The sequence below is a fragment of the Lithobates pipiens genome, unplaced genomic scaffold, assembly GCF_037356315.1.
Source record: "Lithobates pipiens isolate NorthernLeopardFrog02 unplaced genomic scaffold, aLitPip1_a1.2 Scaffold_27, whole genome shotgun sequence".
NCBI classification, from domain to species: domain Eukaryota; kingdom Metazoa; phylum Chordata; class Amphibia; order Anura; family Ranidae; genus Lithobates; species Lithobates pipiens.
In genome coordinates, this window is record NW_027507788.1 from 97705243 (window position 1) to 97723479 (window position 18237).

The 18237-nt window shown below is 41.3% G+C and overlaps 1 protein-coding gene across 1 annotated transcript in view; it reads left to right on the forward strand.

The window, feature by feature from the left end:
• The first annotated feature begins 728 nt into the window (after window positions 1-728).
• Window positions 729-18237, forward strand: part of LOC143932971 (cell adhesion molecule CEACAM1-like) — a 154149-nt gene continuing 136640 nt past the window's right edge. The window contains exon 1 of the mRNA XM_077455896.1: window positions 729-974. Within this exon, the coding sequence (XP_077312022.1) occupies window positions 851-974 (124 nt within the window). The 5' untranslated portion in view covers window positions 729-850. The remainder of the gene's footprint in view (window positions 975-18237) is intronic.

The following is an 18237-nucleotide window of genomic DNA, read 5'->3' on the forward strand; positions in this document are numbered from 1 at the left end:
TTCTGTGCTTGTCTTCATTCAAAGCCCAGCACAGCTATACTGTATATGTGCTCTGGACTTCCCAGCCCCCCCTGTGTCCTGTGTGGATGTGTCCCCCCCGTGTCCTGTGTGGATGGGCCCCCCCGATACCTGCGTGGATTGGTCCCCCCTGCGTCCTGTGTGGATGGGTCCCCCCTGTGCCCTGCGTGGATGGGTCTTTTTTTGTTTCTTAATTTTCTCATGAATTAGGATTTACAATGAGAGAACACTGGGCTCCTCCCATCCTTTATAATCCCACTGGCTACACAGGAGGAGTTCCCCTCCCTGCAAGTGATGTCACAAATCCAGTGATGTCTTCACCCAGACAATTTTTCAATCTGCTCTCGGATGTTGCCACCACCATTTGAGGTAAGAGAAACCAGCAGTGATGCTTTGTGGCTTAACAGCCGGTTCCCTACTGTGCATGCGCAAAGCGCTTTGTGAATGGCCGGGCAGTGGCCTCAAAAAGGTGCCAAATGTGGCAGCGGAGGGGGGGAGGCGAACAAGCGGGGCTTTGCCTTTTGGGTGGATTGAATTTAACAAAAAAAATAAAAAATCTACAGGTGAAGAGACAACTAAAAATCAGACCAGGAGACCTTGTATTTACATATTTGTTAGTAATACAAATAAATTGTAATCATGTGTTTTTCCTGCAGGTGTTGTATCTGGCACCGAGGTGGTGAATGGAATACTTGGAAATTATATTTATTTAAATCAATCTAACTCAAATCCGGGACTTGTATTACAATGGTATTTTAAAGACAATCTGATAGCATCACGTTACCCTCCTCTGGCTCCAGAATGTATTCCCAGTTATACAGGAAGATGTCAGATGTATGATGATGGAACTCTGAGACTGGATAATCTGACATATTCAGATGACGGAAGGTACCTTTTTAGTACAGTGCAGCAACCCGTAATAATGATAAATGGGTCCTATGAACTCAGAGTTTATCGTAAGTATTAGCTTACTACTTAGTTGCACTATTGATGATAATTGTTATCATTTTTACATTGGCAGAATTTAACCTTTACGCTGCACGTTCCGCATCCATGCTAAATGCACATTTTTTACATAAAAGCACACATAAAACCCCAAAATATTATATTCTTTATTTTTCTAGAAACAGAGGACCTATAGACTGAACTAATGGTCTCTGCAACATTTTTATGTTACATGATATTAGTGGCACTGTTTATCAAGTTTATATTTTTAGTAAACATCACATTGAAATTAAAATGAGTGCACATCAACACAATAAAATGTCAATTTTTTTATTTGCAAAATAGAACAAATAAATATCTGTTGCCTGGGCATGTTGTCACTGTACACAGCTGCTGCTCCTCTCCCTTGCCACATTGGGTTTGGAAGGACGAGGGGAGGAAGAGACACAGACATTGTCACAAGCTGCACACCGATCAACTTTCTCAGATGGGAACGAGGGACACCTATTAGCAAAAGTATATAGGCATAGGAGACACTCCCTGCCACATCCCCTTAAAGGAGAATTATACAACAAAAAAAATTGTGAAACCCACAAGTAGGGATGAGTGAACGGTTCGGCCCGAGCATAAGTTTGCACCAAATTTTGGCTGTTTGGATGTTCTGCGAACGCCGAAAAATATGCAGTGTTCAGGGCAAATTCGAAAGCTGCCGCAAAACCGTTAAAGTCTATGGGACAGGAACTTGAAGAGTCATAAAAAGATTTTGGGGGCCCCGGTCTTGCCCCAGGGGACATGTATCAATGCAATTTTTTTTTTTTAAAACAGCTGTTTTTTCGGGAAGTGATTTTTTTTTATGCTTAAAGTGAAACAATAAAAATTAAATATTCCTTTAAATATCGTGCCTGGCGGTTGTCTGTAGTATGCCTGGAAAGGAATATTTTCATGTTCGTGTCCCATAGACTTTTTTTTTTTTTCTTTTTTTGCCACATCAGTTTATTTATACCAGAGACTATATTCAGCTTGCCGCTCATTAATGTCTCGTTCCTTGTTTCACATCATTGTGGCTTATGTAAAGTCATACATTTTCACAAAAATTCCTTTTAGTCACATAAAAATTTCACACTGTCTAGTAGAATACAAAAGAGGAAAGTAAGATAAATAAACAAAATGGTGAGACACCTTCCTATCCCTGGTGTTCTTAAAATATATACCATAACTATACCTATTCCCCTGGCGTCCCATACTTAAATTTAATTTTTCTCACCCACCTCCCCCCCCCCAATCCCCTCAGGATCCCTTCATACACTCAACTTCAATATAGTCCCCTCCCTCCTCTCTCCAATTCTATACTCGTATCCCTCTCAAATTATTGGAAAAAAATCTGGAGAGGCCAGCAGGGAGGACCTAAAAAAAAAGGAAGAAAAAGCTAAAGGAAGGACCATCCCTTCCTGGAAAAAAGACACACACCTACAAAAATGACAAAGAAATAATGTACAAATAGTGAGAGAGAAAAAAAAGAAAAAAAGAAAAAAAGGAAAAGAGAAAAGTATCCCAGCCAAAGGGCAAGAAACACCGGACACTCATAGGAGAAGTCAAATTTCCATACAGAGACTGCGTCCTGACTACCTAAGGTAGAATACCCAGTTTCCGTAGACTAGACCCCCATAAGCTCATAAACTTCTTGTTATTGCCCTGCTTAATGAAAAATATCCTTTCATTACCAATTGTCGTTTTTAAGTTTACCAACCAAGTTTCAACTGATGGGCCTGAATGTGAGTGCCATTGTTGAGCAATTAATTTCCTTGCCTGGAAGAGACATCTAATCACAGGTATTTTAGTAACATTAGGGATTGTAGACTCCTCAGGTATAGTCAGGAGACAAGTCCTGACCATTGCTTTTAATGTTAGATTAAAGATTCTGTTGATCTGATCTATAACCTGCGTCCAATACCTAAATAACTTCGGGCACCTCCAGAACATGTGGATGAAATCACCAGTCATACCACATCTAGGACAATGATCGTTATTTCTCCAACCTAGTTTGAACATCTTCTTGGGGGTATGATACACCGATAGAAAAAAAAAAGGTGGGAAGCTTTCTGGGAAGGAGAGATCGAGACTCTAGTGCCATAGTCAATTATCCTATCCCAGTCGGAATTGGACAGCGGGCCTACATCTTTCTCCCATTTTTTTCTACTTTTGTGCAAGGCTTCATGATCCAGCATTTTATCCCCTAATCTAACATACACATAGGAAATCAATCCCTTAAGCGTGTCCTGGGACATAATTTGTAATAGCACAGGCATCTGAATCCATTGAACCTTATGAGGTCCAAATTGTGACTGGACAGCGTGCCTGACCTGGAGATATTTGTAAAACGCACGGTTCGAGAGCGAAAACTCCAATTTTAAGCTATTAAATGATTTGATTTCTGAGCCTTGGAATATTTGAATTAATTGATTTATGTCTTGATTCACCCATTCTCTGCATCTTTCAACTTTAGCTACTTCAACCAGATTCCTATTATTCCATAAAGGGGCCAATACAGATACCCCCTGATATCCTAGTATAGCTTTAACTGTTTTCCAAAGTTTAACAATCTGTTTGATTGTCGGGCAACTTTATGCCAAACGAGTTTGCCTCAAGGGCCTCATTAAGTGTGCTGTGGGGACATCCTACCATCAATAGGCTATATCGGGGCATGCTCTCGCTTAATATTCCTGCTCCTACTAAATGCTGTATCTGTGTCGCCAGATAGTAGAGCCTAGGATGTGGAACCGCCATCCCCCCATCCTCCAACGGTAGCTGCAACGTCCGTAGACTAATCCTAGACGGCCCCCTTCTCCATATAAAGTCTCTAAACAGAGATTCTATTTTCTTAAACCACCTCGAGCCAATCCATACCGGCGAGTTGTGGAGAAAATATAGAATTTGAGGGAGCCAAACCATCTTGACCAAATTACAGCGTCCCGCCATTGATATAGGGAGGCGGCTCCAAATATCGGCCTTATCTTTAAGCTTCACCAGAAGAGGGGCTAGGTTATCTTCCAAATACCCATTTACATCCCTTGCCACCCAAACCCCCAGTTACTTAAATTTCTCTACCACCTTCAGGTTGAAAGTGTCTCGCATTGCATTAGTAGCCCCCATATCTATCGGGAGTAATGCAGATTTGTCCCAATTTATCATCAATCCAGATACCTGGCCAAATTCGCTAATCATTTTCATAACCGCTTTTAGCGAAGCTTGAGCTTCTCCCAAGAAAAGCAAAATGTCATCAGCAAATAATGCACTTTTCCTCTATCTGGCCTCTCCTAAATCCCTGAATGTCTGGATTAGCCCTAATAGCTATAGCCAGTGGCTCCATTGCCAAAACGAAAAGCAGAGGGGAAAGGGGACAACCCTGCCTTGTACCTCGTTCCAGTTGAAACGCTTCAGAGTACTCGTTGTTAATTTTAATTTTTGTGCTTTGATTAGTATAAAGCATTTTTATCCATTTGATAAAGGTTGGCCCAAACCCGAATCTAGCAAGTACCTCAAACAAATATTCCCACTCAAGACAATCAAAAGCCTTGGCTGCATCCAGGGCTAATATTGCCCTGGGGCCTCCATCGTCTACCGGGATCTGAATATTCAACTGGGCTCTACGTATATTGATACTAGTAGACCTGTTCGGGATAAATCCCGACTGGTCAGGATGAATGAGGGTATGAATGAACTTTTTAGGCGCGTTGCCAGTATTTTCGCTAAGATCTTAACATCAGTGCATAGCAGCGAAATCGGACGATACGAAGCAGGGTCCATAGGGTCTTTCCCCTCTTTCGGGAGAACCACTATGTTGGCTTCCAACATTGAGGGAGGGAGCATCCCCACCACCAACGCCTGGGACATTACCACCAGCAATTCTGGCAACAAGATCTCACCATATTTCTTATAAGACCTCAATAGGTATCCCATCAGGTCCTGGTGATTTTAGATTGGGCATCTCTGCCAGGGCTTTACGAAGTTCATCAATAGTTATTGGGGCCTCCATTGCCATAGAGTCTTCTACTGATAGTGTTGGTATACTTATATTACCCAAAAAAATTTCCGCTCTTCCCCCCTCTGAGATTTATATAAAGAACAATAGTACTGGTGAAATATCTTTTTAACAATAGTAGGATCAGAGGTGATCTCCCCCTGTGAAGTTCTAACTGCTAGTGCCATTGAAGGGGCAGTATATGTTTTAACCAATAGAGACAATAAGCGACCCACCTTTTCACACTCCCCAAAATTCACCTGTCTCTGACGTATACATCTATTTTCTATCTTTCTCCTGATAGTCATCTGATACTCTTTCTGCTTTTCTAACCATATCTTCTGAGTAAATGGAGTTGGGTTGGTAATATACTGCTGTTCTGCCTCTAGTACTGCCTTCCTGACCTCCTCTTCCATCCTGATTCCTCATCTTGGCTTTATTTTCAGCGATTTGCTGGATAAAGAGTCCCCTTAGAAAGGCTTTTAGTGAGTCCCATATTGCTCCCGCCGATGCAGTACCTGCGTTAATATGAATGTAACATTTGAGCTCGGTTATTAAACGCTCTGGGTCATCCAATATCTCTAACCATGAAGGATCGATTTTCCATTGCCCGGGATATTGTTTATTACCACACAATAAGCGTCAATGTTAATGGGGGAATGATCTAATATCCCCCTAGGGCCATATTGTAGTGCTTCCACCAAGGCCAAGGCTTGGCTATTCACCAGGGCCATATCTAGTCTAGATAGAGTAAAAAAAGACATTGAAAGGCAAGAATATTGTCGCTCCAACGGGTACCAAGTGCGCCACGGGTCACAAAAGCCCACTTCATGCAGAAAGCGAGATAGTCTCGTCTCGCTTCCTTCCGTTGTTGAAATTGCCGTTGGAAATCTATCAAAGAACTTATCTCGAACTTCGTTAAAATCCCCCACTGCTATTACAGGGATATCAGATTTATCTATTGTAAATAATATTAACTCATGTAAAATCTCCAGCTTAAATGGAGGTGGAACATATATATTTGCTACCACATATGGGTTGTTTTCAATACTACAATGTAAAAAAATATATCGACCCTTTGTGTCTATACAACTATTATAACACGAAAACAAAACCTCCCTATCAATCAAAATGCTCACCCCTCTTGCATATGAGGAGAACACCGAGTGGAATTGAGTTTGGAATTTCCGGCCACGGAGGAGCGGAACCGTGTCAGCGGTCAGGTGTGTCTCCTGTAAGCAAAGCAATCCGGGTCCAAGGCCCTCTAGTGCTGATAATACCACAGCTCTCTTGGTTGAATCTCCCAAACCCCAGACATTCCATGAAATGACCCTAATTCTTTTTGCCTGCATCTCGTCCTAGCAACCTATGTAATGGGCAGGTTAAAACAAAAACAAGAAAAAAAGGAAAAAAAAAAAAAACCTTCTCCTTCCCACATAATTGCATTCGTGTCGTTCCCAAATAGATAAGTTAAGTTATTATCCCCCCAATTGTGATACCTCCTCCCACCTCCTCCCAGGAGGTAGATCCTTAATCTTGTGTATACATATGTTAGTGCAATATTTCCCAATCTCCCCACCCTATCCCCCCCACACCCTAAAATTAGAACCACCCCCCTCCCTACCCTCCCATCTTGCCCTGCAGGGCTCCCCCCTAGGGGTTGACCCGTGACCTTCCTACATCCTATCCACCTCTTACTTGCACTACCTCTACTTAGTGCATCAATCAAAAACCAACCCCAAAACGAGGGGCACAAGTGCACCCCTCTACACTCACCCACATGCATTCTTTTAACCTTGGTCCCGCAAAGTGCAGCCCCCCACCTCCTTTTTGTACATATAATAAACATGCAAATAATTATTAATATCTCATACCCTATCTTCACCCCCCTCATCCCCCACACAATAAATTATAAACAATAAGAGTATTAAATCGTGGAAACCAACCCAGTTACATAGGACTATAACTCTTTCTTATTTTCTTCTAGCCATTGGGTTGCCTCCCTCGGTGTATATAAAAAAAAACGTCCTACCGAGTGCTATTACCCTTAGGCGGGCTGGATAGAGAAGAGCATAATCTAACTTATACTTGATCATACTGGGCTTGACTGAAATAAATTCAGCTCTTTGTTTCTGGAGGTCTGGGGAGAAATCAGGGTATAAAGAGACCCTGCCCCCCTCCCATCTGATGTCCGCCCTCTCCCTAGCTTCCCGGAGTATGGATACTTTGTCATGGTAGTTAAGAACTTTGATCAATATGGGCCTGGGATGGTCCCCCGTATGACGTACTTTAACTGGGGTTCGGTGTGCGCGTTCTATTGCAAATAGGGGACTGAGAACAGTGACCCCAAAAAGGTCCCGGAACCACCCCTCTAGGAAACCTATTAGATTAGCGCCCTCACATGGCTCGGGGAGTCCTATCACCCTAATATTGTTTCTTCGGCTCCTGTTTTCCATCTCGTCCAATTTAGCTGCTTGACTGTTAATCATATTTTTAAGCGATGCGACTTCTTGCTTTACCGGACTCAGCTCATCCTCAATCAGTCAAAAGTGATTTTTTTTTTTATGCTTAAAGTGAAACAATAAAAATTAAATATTCCTTTAAATATCGTGCCTGGCGGTTGTCTGTAGTATGCCTGGAAAGGAATATTTTCATGTTCGTGTCCCATAGACTTTAACGGTGTTCGTGTGTTCTTCAGTATTTTTTGCCTGTTTGGTATGTTCTGGTGCGAACTGAACTGGGGGGGTGTTCGGCTCATTACTACCCACAAGTGCTTTTTTTAAATTTTTTTATTTACCACTGCTTTTCCTTTATATTGGCTTTTGCAATTTACAAATGTAGCAATTTAGATGAAAGGATTAGCACTGGGAAATACTTTTCGAAAGATGCAAAGTGCATTTTATATACAACTATATAGATAAGACCAAAATGAGGGACAAATGAGGACAGAATGACAGTGTTCCAAATCAGTGACAGTCCCTCAAAATCAGGGACAGTTGGGAGGTATGCCCATGCTGCATACCTGCAGCCACCTCCTATGGAGAGCTCCATCCACCAACTCACCAGGAGAGAGGATGCTGCCTGGGAGAAGTTGCCCATGGGGTCAGGAGGACAGTGTGCTGCTGGGATCTGCATGGAACTGTGGGGAGTGTAGACCCCTGGAGGCAGCCCCTGTTTAGGAAGAACTTTGTAGGACTGCAAGTTCCAGGGAACAGAGGCGGTAAAGGACTAGAAAGCCTGGATGGTAGGTCAATTTTCCATGTGGGGGGCAAGGAGAAGTATGACTGTTCTGGCACTACTGAGCGCAGGTGTGACACCATGTTTTGGGATCCACGAGATGCGAAGGACTTTTTCCCCCCAATGCATCTTTAGCTTCTCCTAGGATTGCAGCAACTGTGATCAGAGGCACTGCCATTGCCCTTGCAGAACCACAGTATTACCCCCTTTTGGGACCCCACAAAGGATTTGTTGGAAGATTACTTCCCTTTCCATTTAAATTAGAAAACCTCTGTTTAAGAGCTCTCCAACACAGTTTTTAACCACAACCTTATTTGGGAGGAAATAAGGAGGGACTATCACTTTTAGCCCCTGAATGTATCCTCAAAATATGAGATCTATATACACCGGTATATTAAAATATCGTCAAGCTCCACCACAAATTCTGACAGGTTCTTAACAAATATTAAAGCAGAACTTTACCCATAACAAATTGATCAAATGTTCTTTAGCAAGGAATATACATTCCACATTAATGCCTCCAGCATTGTTCCTGTTTCTTCTTGCTGGAGGTTGCAATTTTGATGAAGCTCAGAGCACATAAGCAGCAGTACATCTTTAGGCTTTCAGCAGATCAACCTTGTTTGGTACTTATTTACAGCTCATTGCCTAAAAATAGAAAGCAACTGAGCATGTGTAGAGCAGGGTAAGACAGTGTATTACTGGATCTTAAACTGTTTAGGTATTTATTTGTAGTAATTACATAGCTATTAGACATGTGCAGAGTGAAATATTTTGTTTCGGATTTTCGTCCGAAAAATAAATTTATTTAGTAACTCCCGAAATTCTTTTTTATTTATTTAGTTTTTCATTCAAAAATTGCATTCGTCCGAAAATCCACATGAATTACGGTCAAATCTGTCTTTGAAGGCTTATAGTGTCTGTCAAATGTATAAAGAAGATTTGACGGAGCTGCTAAGCTCTATATAGCCTATAGGTGGAGCATTTGACTCCAGAAATGTACGATTGCAGTGTCGTACAGTTTTGATGCTCCACCGAATATTATAAACGTGTGTGTTTTTCGATGCTTTGTCGAATCTCCATTGTTCATGTTGAATGAATGGTCTAAGTCTCACAGTGTCAGGTGTCATTTTTCTCTCTGTCAAATGTTTTCTCTATATAATCTTGGATTAATAGAGGTAAGGTTAGGCACATTCGACCACAGGTTCTATAGACAGATTGTTATTGTCAGAGTTATGTCGAATCTCCTATTCTACATCGAACTGTTGTAACAACAAAAACGAAAATAAAGCATTTATTTATGTCGGATCTTTTGTTTTTCTGATTCTTCGCTTTCGTTATCGTTGGTCAAAACGAAAACGAAAATACCTGAAATTTGGATGAAAATGCATCCGGACAAAAACCACTGCACGCTATACCAGCAAAAGGGTACAGCCTGACCAAATAAAAAAAAAGGTTTGGCTTTAGATATATTTTAAAGGGAAACTTAGTTATATATAAAGTAAGGAATGATAAGAGCCCCTGTAATATTTTTTTTTTTTTTTCTGTCCCAGGGACAAAACAGAAAGTAAAATTTAATCTTTCCATAGTTGAGACAATGATCACTATAAGAAATTGAGGGTGAATCTTCCCAACAGGAACACAAACTGTAGTCAAAACCTGAATAACTTTCCCACTCTCTCCAGAAGAGAAAAAAATATATACTTTAACCACTTCTCACCCAGGCCAATATTGACGTTTTTCTCATACATTTTTTTTTTTACTAGAAAATGACTTAGTACCCTCAATTATTATAAAACAAATTGCACTACCCACCTCAGCTTTAAAAATATATAACACAATGCTTCAAACTACATCTTTTGGGATGAAAATACACTTTTATATTTTATCAATAAACTTGACATGATATTGTGTTTATGTGCACTAAAATGTATTAAAGATGATGTTTCGCCAAGCAAATAGATACCTAACATGTAACGCTTTAGAATTGCGTACACCTGTGGAATGTCGCGAAACTACAGTACAATACCTAAAAATCTCAATAGGTGATATTTTAAAAGCCTTTACAGGTTATTAGTTACACAGGAGGTCTGAAGTGAAAATTATTGTTCTCACTCTCATGTTCATGGCGATACCTTACATGTATGGTGCAATCGCTGTTTACATATCCATGCGGGACTTACTGTACGTTTTTGCTCACATTTGCAGGGGGGGGGGGGGGGGTGTGTGAGGGCGCTTTCATTTTTTAAATGTTTATTTTATATTTTATTCAAAACTTTTATCAACTTGATTGCTTTCATCCCTGGTAATAGCATTAACCATGACAATGGTGATATCTGGGGTCTACTAGACCACAGATCTCGCATCTGGCCACCAAATCCTTGTTTCTTCTAGTCATTTAAATCACAAAGGGTAGGTAGGTATCTTTTTATATAATTGGAATCCAGCAGTGGCAGTACCATGCTCCCTGACTGAGCATCTGCATGGCATCCTCAAACGGAAGGTGGCAGAGCACAAGACCTCTAACATCCACCAGCTCAGTGGACTCCAGTGGCAACCTGTGAAGCTCTGGTGGAACTCCATGGCCAAGAGGGTTAAAGCAGTGCTGCAAAATGATGGTGGCCACACAATATATTGACACTTTGGGCCCAATTTGGACATTTTCACTTAGGGGTGTACTCACTTTTGTTGCTAGTGGTTTAGACATTAATGGCTGTGTGTTAAGTTTCTGATTTACTTTCATGTTGAATATCTTGCAGTGCTGAATCACTTTTTATACTTTTTACATATTTAGGTACATTTTTTGATTTGAGCAGTAGCATTTTTTCATATATTCATTTTTAAATACACTGTATTTATTAATACGTGTTTAATCCTTTTTTGACTGATTACATTTTGAGGTGTGTGCAAGGCTATTCTTTTACTGTTTTTTTGTGGTCGTAACATGAAACATGATCAGATGGGCTTTGCTTTTACTGCCGAACTCCAGTTCAATTACCATTGCGGTGCTATACCCTCCAAATACACAGTCACACTTAATGGGAAAAATGCTCATTCTATGCTGGGGGATTGAAGTCATATGAAAATAAATACTGTATGTAGCGCTACTCCTCTAAATAGAATGTGTTCCTTGTTTGCCTCAACCTCCTCAAGAACCTCAGCCTCAACAATGATGGTAACAATGATAGCACACATAATGTTGAGTGTTAAAGACTAAGTACAAAAAAAACTTGGCTCCCAGATCAGCATAAACAGTAGCAATGCCACTGTAGGTGCAGCAGTGGGCAGTAATAAAGCTTTAACTACCAAACACAAGACTATACTGCCAAATTCTATAAATGGCTAGGTCTAGACTGACTAGTATACAGAGTGATTCAAAGGAAGGGGCAGTCCCTTAAGTAATTCTGCTGGCTATCATTGGGGCCCCGTAAGAATAATTGGTGCGCTTAGTCTCAATAAACCAGCATGCATGCAGTATCGGATAGTAAAGATGCAACAGATAAGGCACAGAAGCAGTATCCATTGAGGGGGGTTATAGATGCATAGTAGGTGAAGCACAGATGTGATGTGGTATGCTGAATGTCCTGTCTCAAATAACCCAGGTCCTTCTTTCAGGCTAGAAGCAGATAAAAGGTAACAGTTCAGGTGTGTTGATTATACAAAGAGTTTAAAGAACAAGAGCACATACCATGAGCAGGTCTAAGCAGAGCAGGTCAGCTGGGACTTGCAGTTCACTGCTGCAGATGAAGGTAGATGTTTGCTGGACCTTGCAGTTCACCGCTGCAGATGAGGGTACTACAGTAGAATCAAGCAAAGCGTAGTCTAGGCAAGCTGGGTCATACACAGGTAGATCAGAGTCTAAACGGTACCGAATCAGAAGTGAGCAAGGAGGATGAAACAGGCCAGGTCATAAATGAAATACACAGAGCAGATATCAGCTGGATCAAACACAAAGGTAAACTCTAACATGAGCACTGACTGAATGCGGATACAGGTGATTTAAAGGTGAGCTGGCCAATCACTGTTGTTTCCCAGGCAAAGGCAGTGTCAGGTGAGTTGCGCTGGGTTATAAAGGGATCCTAGTACTGACACTAACAAGACCTATAGTGGGCAATGAGCCCTCTCACTGGTCCCTGTGATTCCACTAGATGCTTGCAGTAGAAATAAGGGATCCTGCTCTCTCTCTCTTCCTCCCTGAAGTGTTTCTGAAGACTTGCTATAGGAAGATACTGGTGAGAAGTCTCTCCAGTCCCTCTACAACAATATCATGACTCAATTACTAGGCGCCGGAAATGCGGCAGTCTATGGGAAGCTTCCCAACCTGCAATCAGCTGATTGCAGGCTGGGAAGCTGATTTGCTCGTGTTTAGGGTGTGTGCAGGGTGCAAGCTGTGCACCCGCACACACTCCCACTTTCCTGGGATTGGTCAGATTTACTACTATTAGCCTAAGATTGGCTGGCGGGGACCGGAGGAAAGGACAGTGGGCGGCTGCGATACTATGGGGGTGGATGACTCACTGGTTTCCCTGTCACAGGCAGAAGAGTCGACCTTTAGTACATGTGCGTGAGGTGCAGTGCACTGGATTCAGAGAGACAGAGGAGTGGCTGCGGCGCCATTGAAGGTAAGTCAGTGCACTGCTGTGCAGCACTGACACACTGATTCTTGCCCCTCGTTCCGCACAGCCACACACACATGCTGGCTGTCTGACTCTCTGCACAATGCCCAGCCCCACACTATCTCTCCGTCAGGTCTGACCATTTTATCACAAGCAATAAGCAGATGATGTATATATATATCTTTAGGGGATTGCGCCTCCCGCTCACTATTTATACTACCCCCTTCTCAATAGAGAATGCTTAATAATACTTATATTCACAAAATAATCACTGTGCCCCCATATTATCCAAAATATATACACAAGACATTAATTTATAATTGCAAAAAATATAGCGTCCTTATTGTGCGATATTTTAATTTGATTGCTCCAACTGTGCTGTCTTAATCACGTTCATCTTCAAATCAAAAGTCCACTTGTGTCAACTAAAATAACCAAATCTGTGCCACCGTCACCAAGTAGAATGGCCACTCACCAGATGTCCCCAATCAGTAAGCCTTCGGTTCATTCAACGGATAACCAATCCACAATGCATTCCTCCCGTTAGCAATTCCTCAACGTCCATATATTCATACAAAATTAAATGGAACCAATATAGTGTAAAACCATTTTAACTTTAATGGAAAAATCAATAAAAAAACGTATTGCACTCACATTTCAATGTGTCTATTGGCCGACACCAAGCCTTTACAGCAATGAGAAAACCGTTCTAAAATCGGGCAAGCCACTAATGTTCTGCAGGTGGTGATAGTCTCCCTCCACTGGGCCGACCTGTTCCTGGCTTGTATTCAAGGACCGTATGTCTCCCACAACTCCTACGCGTTTCGCATTTGAGCGTCGTCAGGAATAATAAATAAATAGGTACTAAATACATTTTTAGGTTTATCATAGAGAATGATACAATATCCCTGATGAAGAATGTATTAATAACTATTTGAAACGCGTTTGATGAACAGCTTCCTTCCATTACCACCAGCTGTTTTGGAGGTCTTTGGATGTTTAGCAGATAGTATCGTTCTTTTCAAAAGATTTTATGTTTTTTTAACATTTTTGTACATCTGTTTCTTATGAATTTCCATGAATTGTGAATATATATATATATATATATATATATATATATATATATATATATATATATATAATTTATTTTTTATTTTTTTTGCCTGTAAAATCCCACTATTAGAGGTTTTTCCTTTATTCTTTCATATTTTGCAGGCAGGCAGTTGATTCAGCTAGCTGCAGTGCATGATAGATATATATATATATATATATATATACAGTGGTGTTAAAAAGTGTTTGCCCCCTTCCTCATTTCCTGTTCCTTTGCATGTTTGTCACACTTAAGTGTTTCGGAACATCAAACCAATTTAAACAATAGTCAAGGACAACACAAGTAAACACAAAATGCAATTTGTAAATGAAGGTGTTTATTATTAAAGGTGAAAAAAAATCCAAACCATCATGGCCCTGTGTGAAAAAGTGATTGCCCCCCTTGTTAAAACATACTATAACTGTGGTTGTCCACACCTGAGTTCAATTTCTCTAGCCACACCCAGGCCTGATTATTGCCACACCTGTTCACAATCAAGGCATCACTTAAATAGGAGCTGCTTGACACAGTAAGGTCCACCAGAAGATCCTTAAAAGCTACACATCATGCCGAGACCCAAAGAAATTCAGGAGCAATTGAGAAAGAAAGTAATTGAGATCTATCAGTCTGGAAAGGGTTATAAAGCCATTTCCAAAGCTTTGGGAATCCAGCGAACCACAGTGAGAGCCATTATCCACAAATGGCGAAGACATGGAACAGTGGTGAACCTTCCCAGGAGTGGCCGGCCACCCAAAATTACCCCAAGAGCGCAGCGACGACTCATCCAAGAGGTCACAAAAGACCCCACAACAACTTACAAGGAACTGCAGGCCTCACTTGCCTCAGTTAAGGTCAGCGTTCATGCCTCCACCATCAGGAAAAGACTGGGCAAAAATGGCCTGCATGGCAGAGTTCCAAGGAGAAAACCACTGCTGAGCAAAAAGAACATCAAAGCTCATCTCAATTTCTCCACAACACATCTTGATGATCCCCAAGACTTTTGGGACAACATTCTGTGGACCGATGAGACAAAAGTGGAACTCTTTGGAAGGTGTGTGTCCAAGTATATCTGGCGTAGAAGGAACACTGCATTTCATAAAAAGAACATTATACCAACAGTAAAATATGGTGGTGGTAGTGTGATGGTCTGGGGCTGTTTTGCTGCTTCAGGACCTGGAAGACTTGCCGTGATAAAAGGAACTATGAATTCTGCTGTCTACCAAGAGATCCTGAAGGAGAATGTCCGACCATCTGTTTGTGTACTCAAGCTGAAACGAACTTGGGTTCTGCAGCAGGACAATGATCCTAAACACACCAGCAAGTCCACCATCGAATGGCTGAAGAAAAACAAAATGAAGACTTTGGAGTGGCCTAGCCAAAGTCCTGACCTGAATCCTATTGAGATGTTGTGGTATGACCTTAAAAAGGCCGTTCATGCTCGAAAACCCTCTAATGTAACTGAATTAGGACAATTCTGCAAAGATGAGTGGGCCAAAATTCCTCCAGGACGCTGTAAAAGCCTCATTGCACGTTATCGCAAACGCTTGCTTGCAGTTGTTGCTGCTAAGGGTGGCCCAACCAGTTATTAGGTTTAGGGGGCAATCACTTTTTCACACAGGGCCATGATGGTTTGGATTTTTTTTTTCACCTTTAATAATAAACACCTTCATTTACAAATTGCATTTTGTGTTTACTTGTGTTGTCCTTGACTATTGTTTAGATTGGTTTGATGTTCCGAAACACTTAAGTGTGACAAACATGCAAAGGAACAGGAAATGAGGAAGGGGGCAAACACTTTTTCACACCACTGTATATATATATATATATATATATATATATATATATATATATATATATAGGCTTGTATATATAGTCTAGCCAAGCATATACCTGACTGCAGGCCATTCCTGGAGTACATGTTCAAAGACACTTTCAAGCAGGCAGGCAGGTGACATGTGGCATGTACAACAAACCATCGCCAGCGTCTGTTATACACGGTGCAGGAATACCTTGGGGCAAGATCAGACTTGGAGTGCTTTCCAACTGAAAATCCACTGGGTTGCAGAGACTTGAGGATGGATCACTGGCCAGAGCTTGCACACTATGCAACTGAGCTACTGGCATGTCCTGCATCAGGCGTTCTTTCAGAGTGCACATTCAGTGCTTCTGGAGGCTTTCTAACCGATCACAGAGTGCACCTATCCACTGACTCGGTTGATCGGCTCATAAAAATGAATCAGTCTTGGATCACCAGCTATCAAAGCACCTGATGCTGATGTAACCAAATATTTTTTTTTATGAATCTGAGATTTCTTCAAGATTGCCTATGCTGATGCTGAGTGACTATCCTGTTATGCTGAGTGACTATACTATTCCTCCTTAATGTTCATGTTGATAGCTTGTAAGAACATTTTTGATTCTGGGCACCACCACTAGTGGCTAAGGCCCAATTTTTCTGCCCCTGTTCGACAGAGGCGTGTAATTACAATATTTGCTGTAATATTTAGCAGCAGGGCTTGTTCCTGCACTCAACTAGAGTATATATGAGGGGTTGCAGTGTTGTGGCACCAGCACCAATGCCACATTTTGATCTAATATTTCACAGCAGGGCCCATTCCTGTGCCCACCAAGAGTAACTGTGAGGGCTTACAGTGTTGTGGCAAAACAAGCACCAAAGGCCCAGTTTTTCTGACCCTGTTCAACAGGGGCATGTAATTACAATTCTTGATATAATATTTCATAGCAGGGCCCATTCCAGCGCCCACCAAGAGTAACTGCGAAGGCTTACAGTGTTCTGGTACCACCAACACCTAAGGCCCAATTTTCCGCAGAGTGTATAGGGCAGGCCGTATAATATATACAGGCGGTCCCCTATTTTAAAAAATCTGACTTACAAATGACTCCTACTTTTAAATGGAGGAAGGCAACAGGAAGTGAGAGGAAATCTATCCCTAGGAAGGGAAATTCTCTCCTGTAAGAGTTAATATTGTAAAAAGGTGTCTCCTCTACTGATGTATCATCAATGCTTGTTTCTCTTAAAAACCCAAAATTTTCAAAATCCAATTGTCATTGGGACAAAAATTTAAGTAAAATCTTCTGAACTGGGCACAGACAGAAACACAAATGTTACAGGGGTGATAACCCTTCCCTATGTTTCCCAAAAAGCTTTAAAATAGATTTTTTTTGGCTGGAGCTACATTTACAAAATGTGCCTGTTCCAAATTACAAACAGGGACTGTAGGTTTGTTCTTATGTAGAATCTGTCTTGTTTGCACAGCCTGTATACTGCTGTTCAGAGTATATAGGGCCTGGGGGCCCAACATCTTTTCTTTTTTTAATTTGGGTGCGGGGTTCCCATTAATATCCATACAAGACACAAAGGGCCTGGCAATGGGCTGGGGGGTTACCCATGCCATTTGTCTCACTGATATTCATACATATTGCTGGGACCCAACATTACATTAAAGCCTCAAGCAGTTTTAAATGAATTTTATTCCATTAGAAATGTCATTTTGTGCAGGGACTGTTCTAAGCACGGGAAACATGTGCCACTTTACAGGCATACTATTGACACCCCCAGGTATGATATATAAAGGAATATTGCACTTTTATTTTTTCACTTTAAGCATCATCAAAATCTCTGCTCTTGAAAAAACTTCAGTTTTTAAAACTTTTTTCCTTTGATACATGTCCCCTGGGGCAGCACCTGGTTCTCCAAACCCTTTTTAGGACAATAGCTTGCATATTAGCCTTTAAAATTCGCACTTCTGATTTCTCAAGTTCTAGTCCCATAGACTTTAATGGTGTTCTAATGTTTGTGCACATGTTTTGGATGCAAATCGAACTGAGGGGTGTTTGGGCCATCCCCAGTAGGAGGCTTAAAAGTGGGTGAGGAACAGCATATTTTCTCCCCTGCCTAAAACTTTTGCAAAGCCATGTATATTATTTCTTGCACCCTCAGCATTCTCTCTGATATCCCAGGATGTGAGCTGGCCCACACTATCAATGCCAATGATGTTTTAAAGCCTGCGACCAAAGGAGTAGTGAACCTGTCGAGCAGCTAGAAGGGCATCTGAAGGAGAAATAAGGGGAGTTAATGAGCATTTAACACTTGGAGAGAGTTGGGTTTTAAGTATAAGGTCACTCCATATCTCAGCAGTCAGACAATGGTCACTTCCCAGGCATGAGCAGCTATAATGTGATTCTAGCCTCATACAATAATTATCACTACAGGCTTATCTTAGAGTATGTGTAAATGGCATCTAGAAAGCAGAAGTACTAGTCTTAAAAATGAACTTGAACTTTGCCCAGAC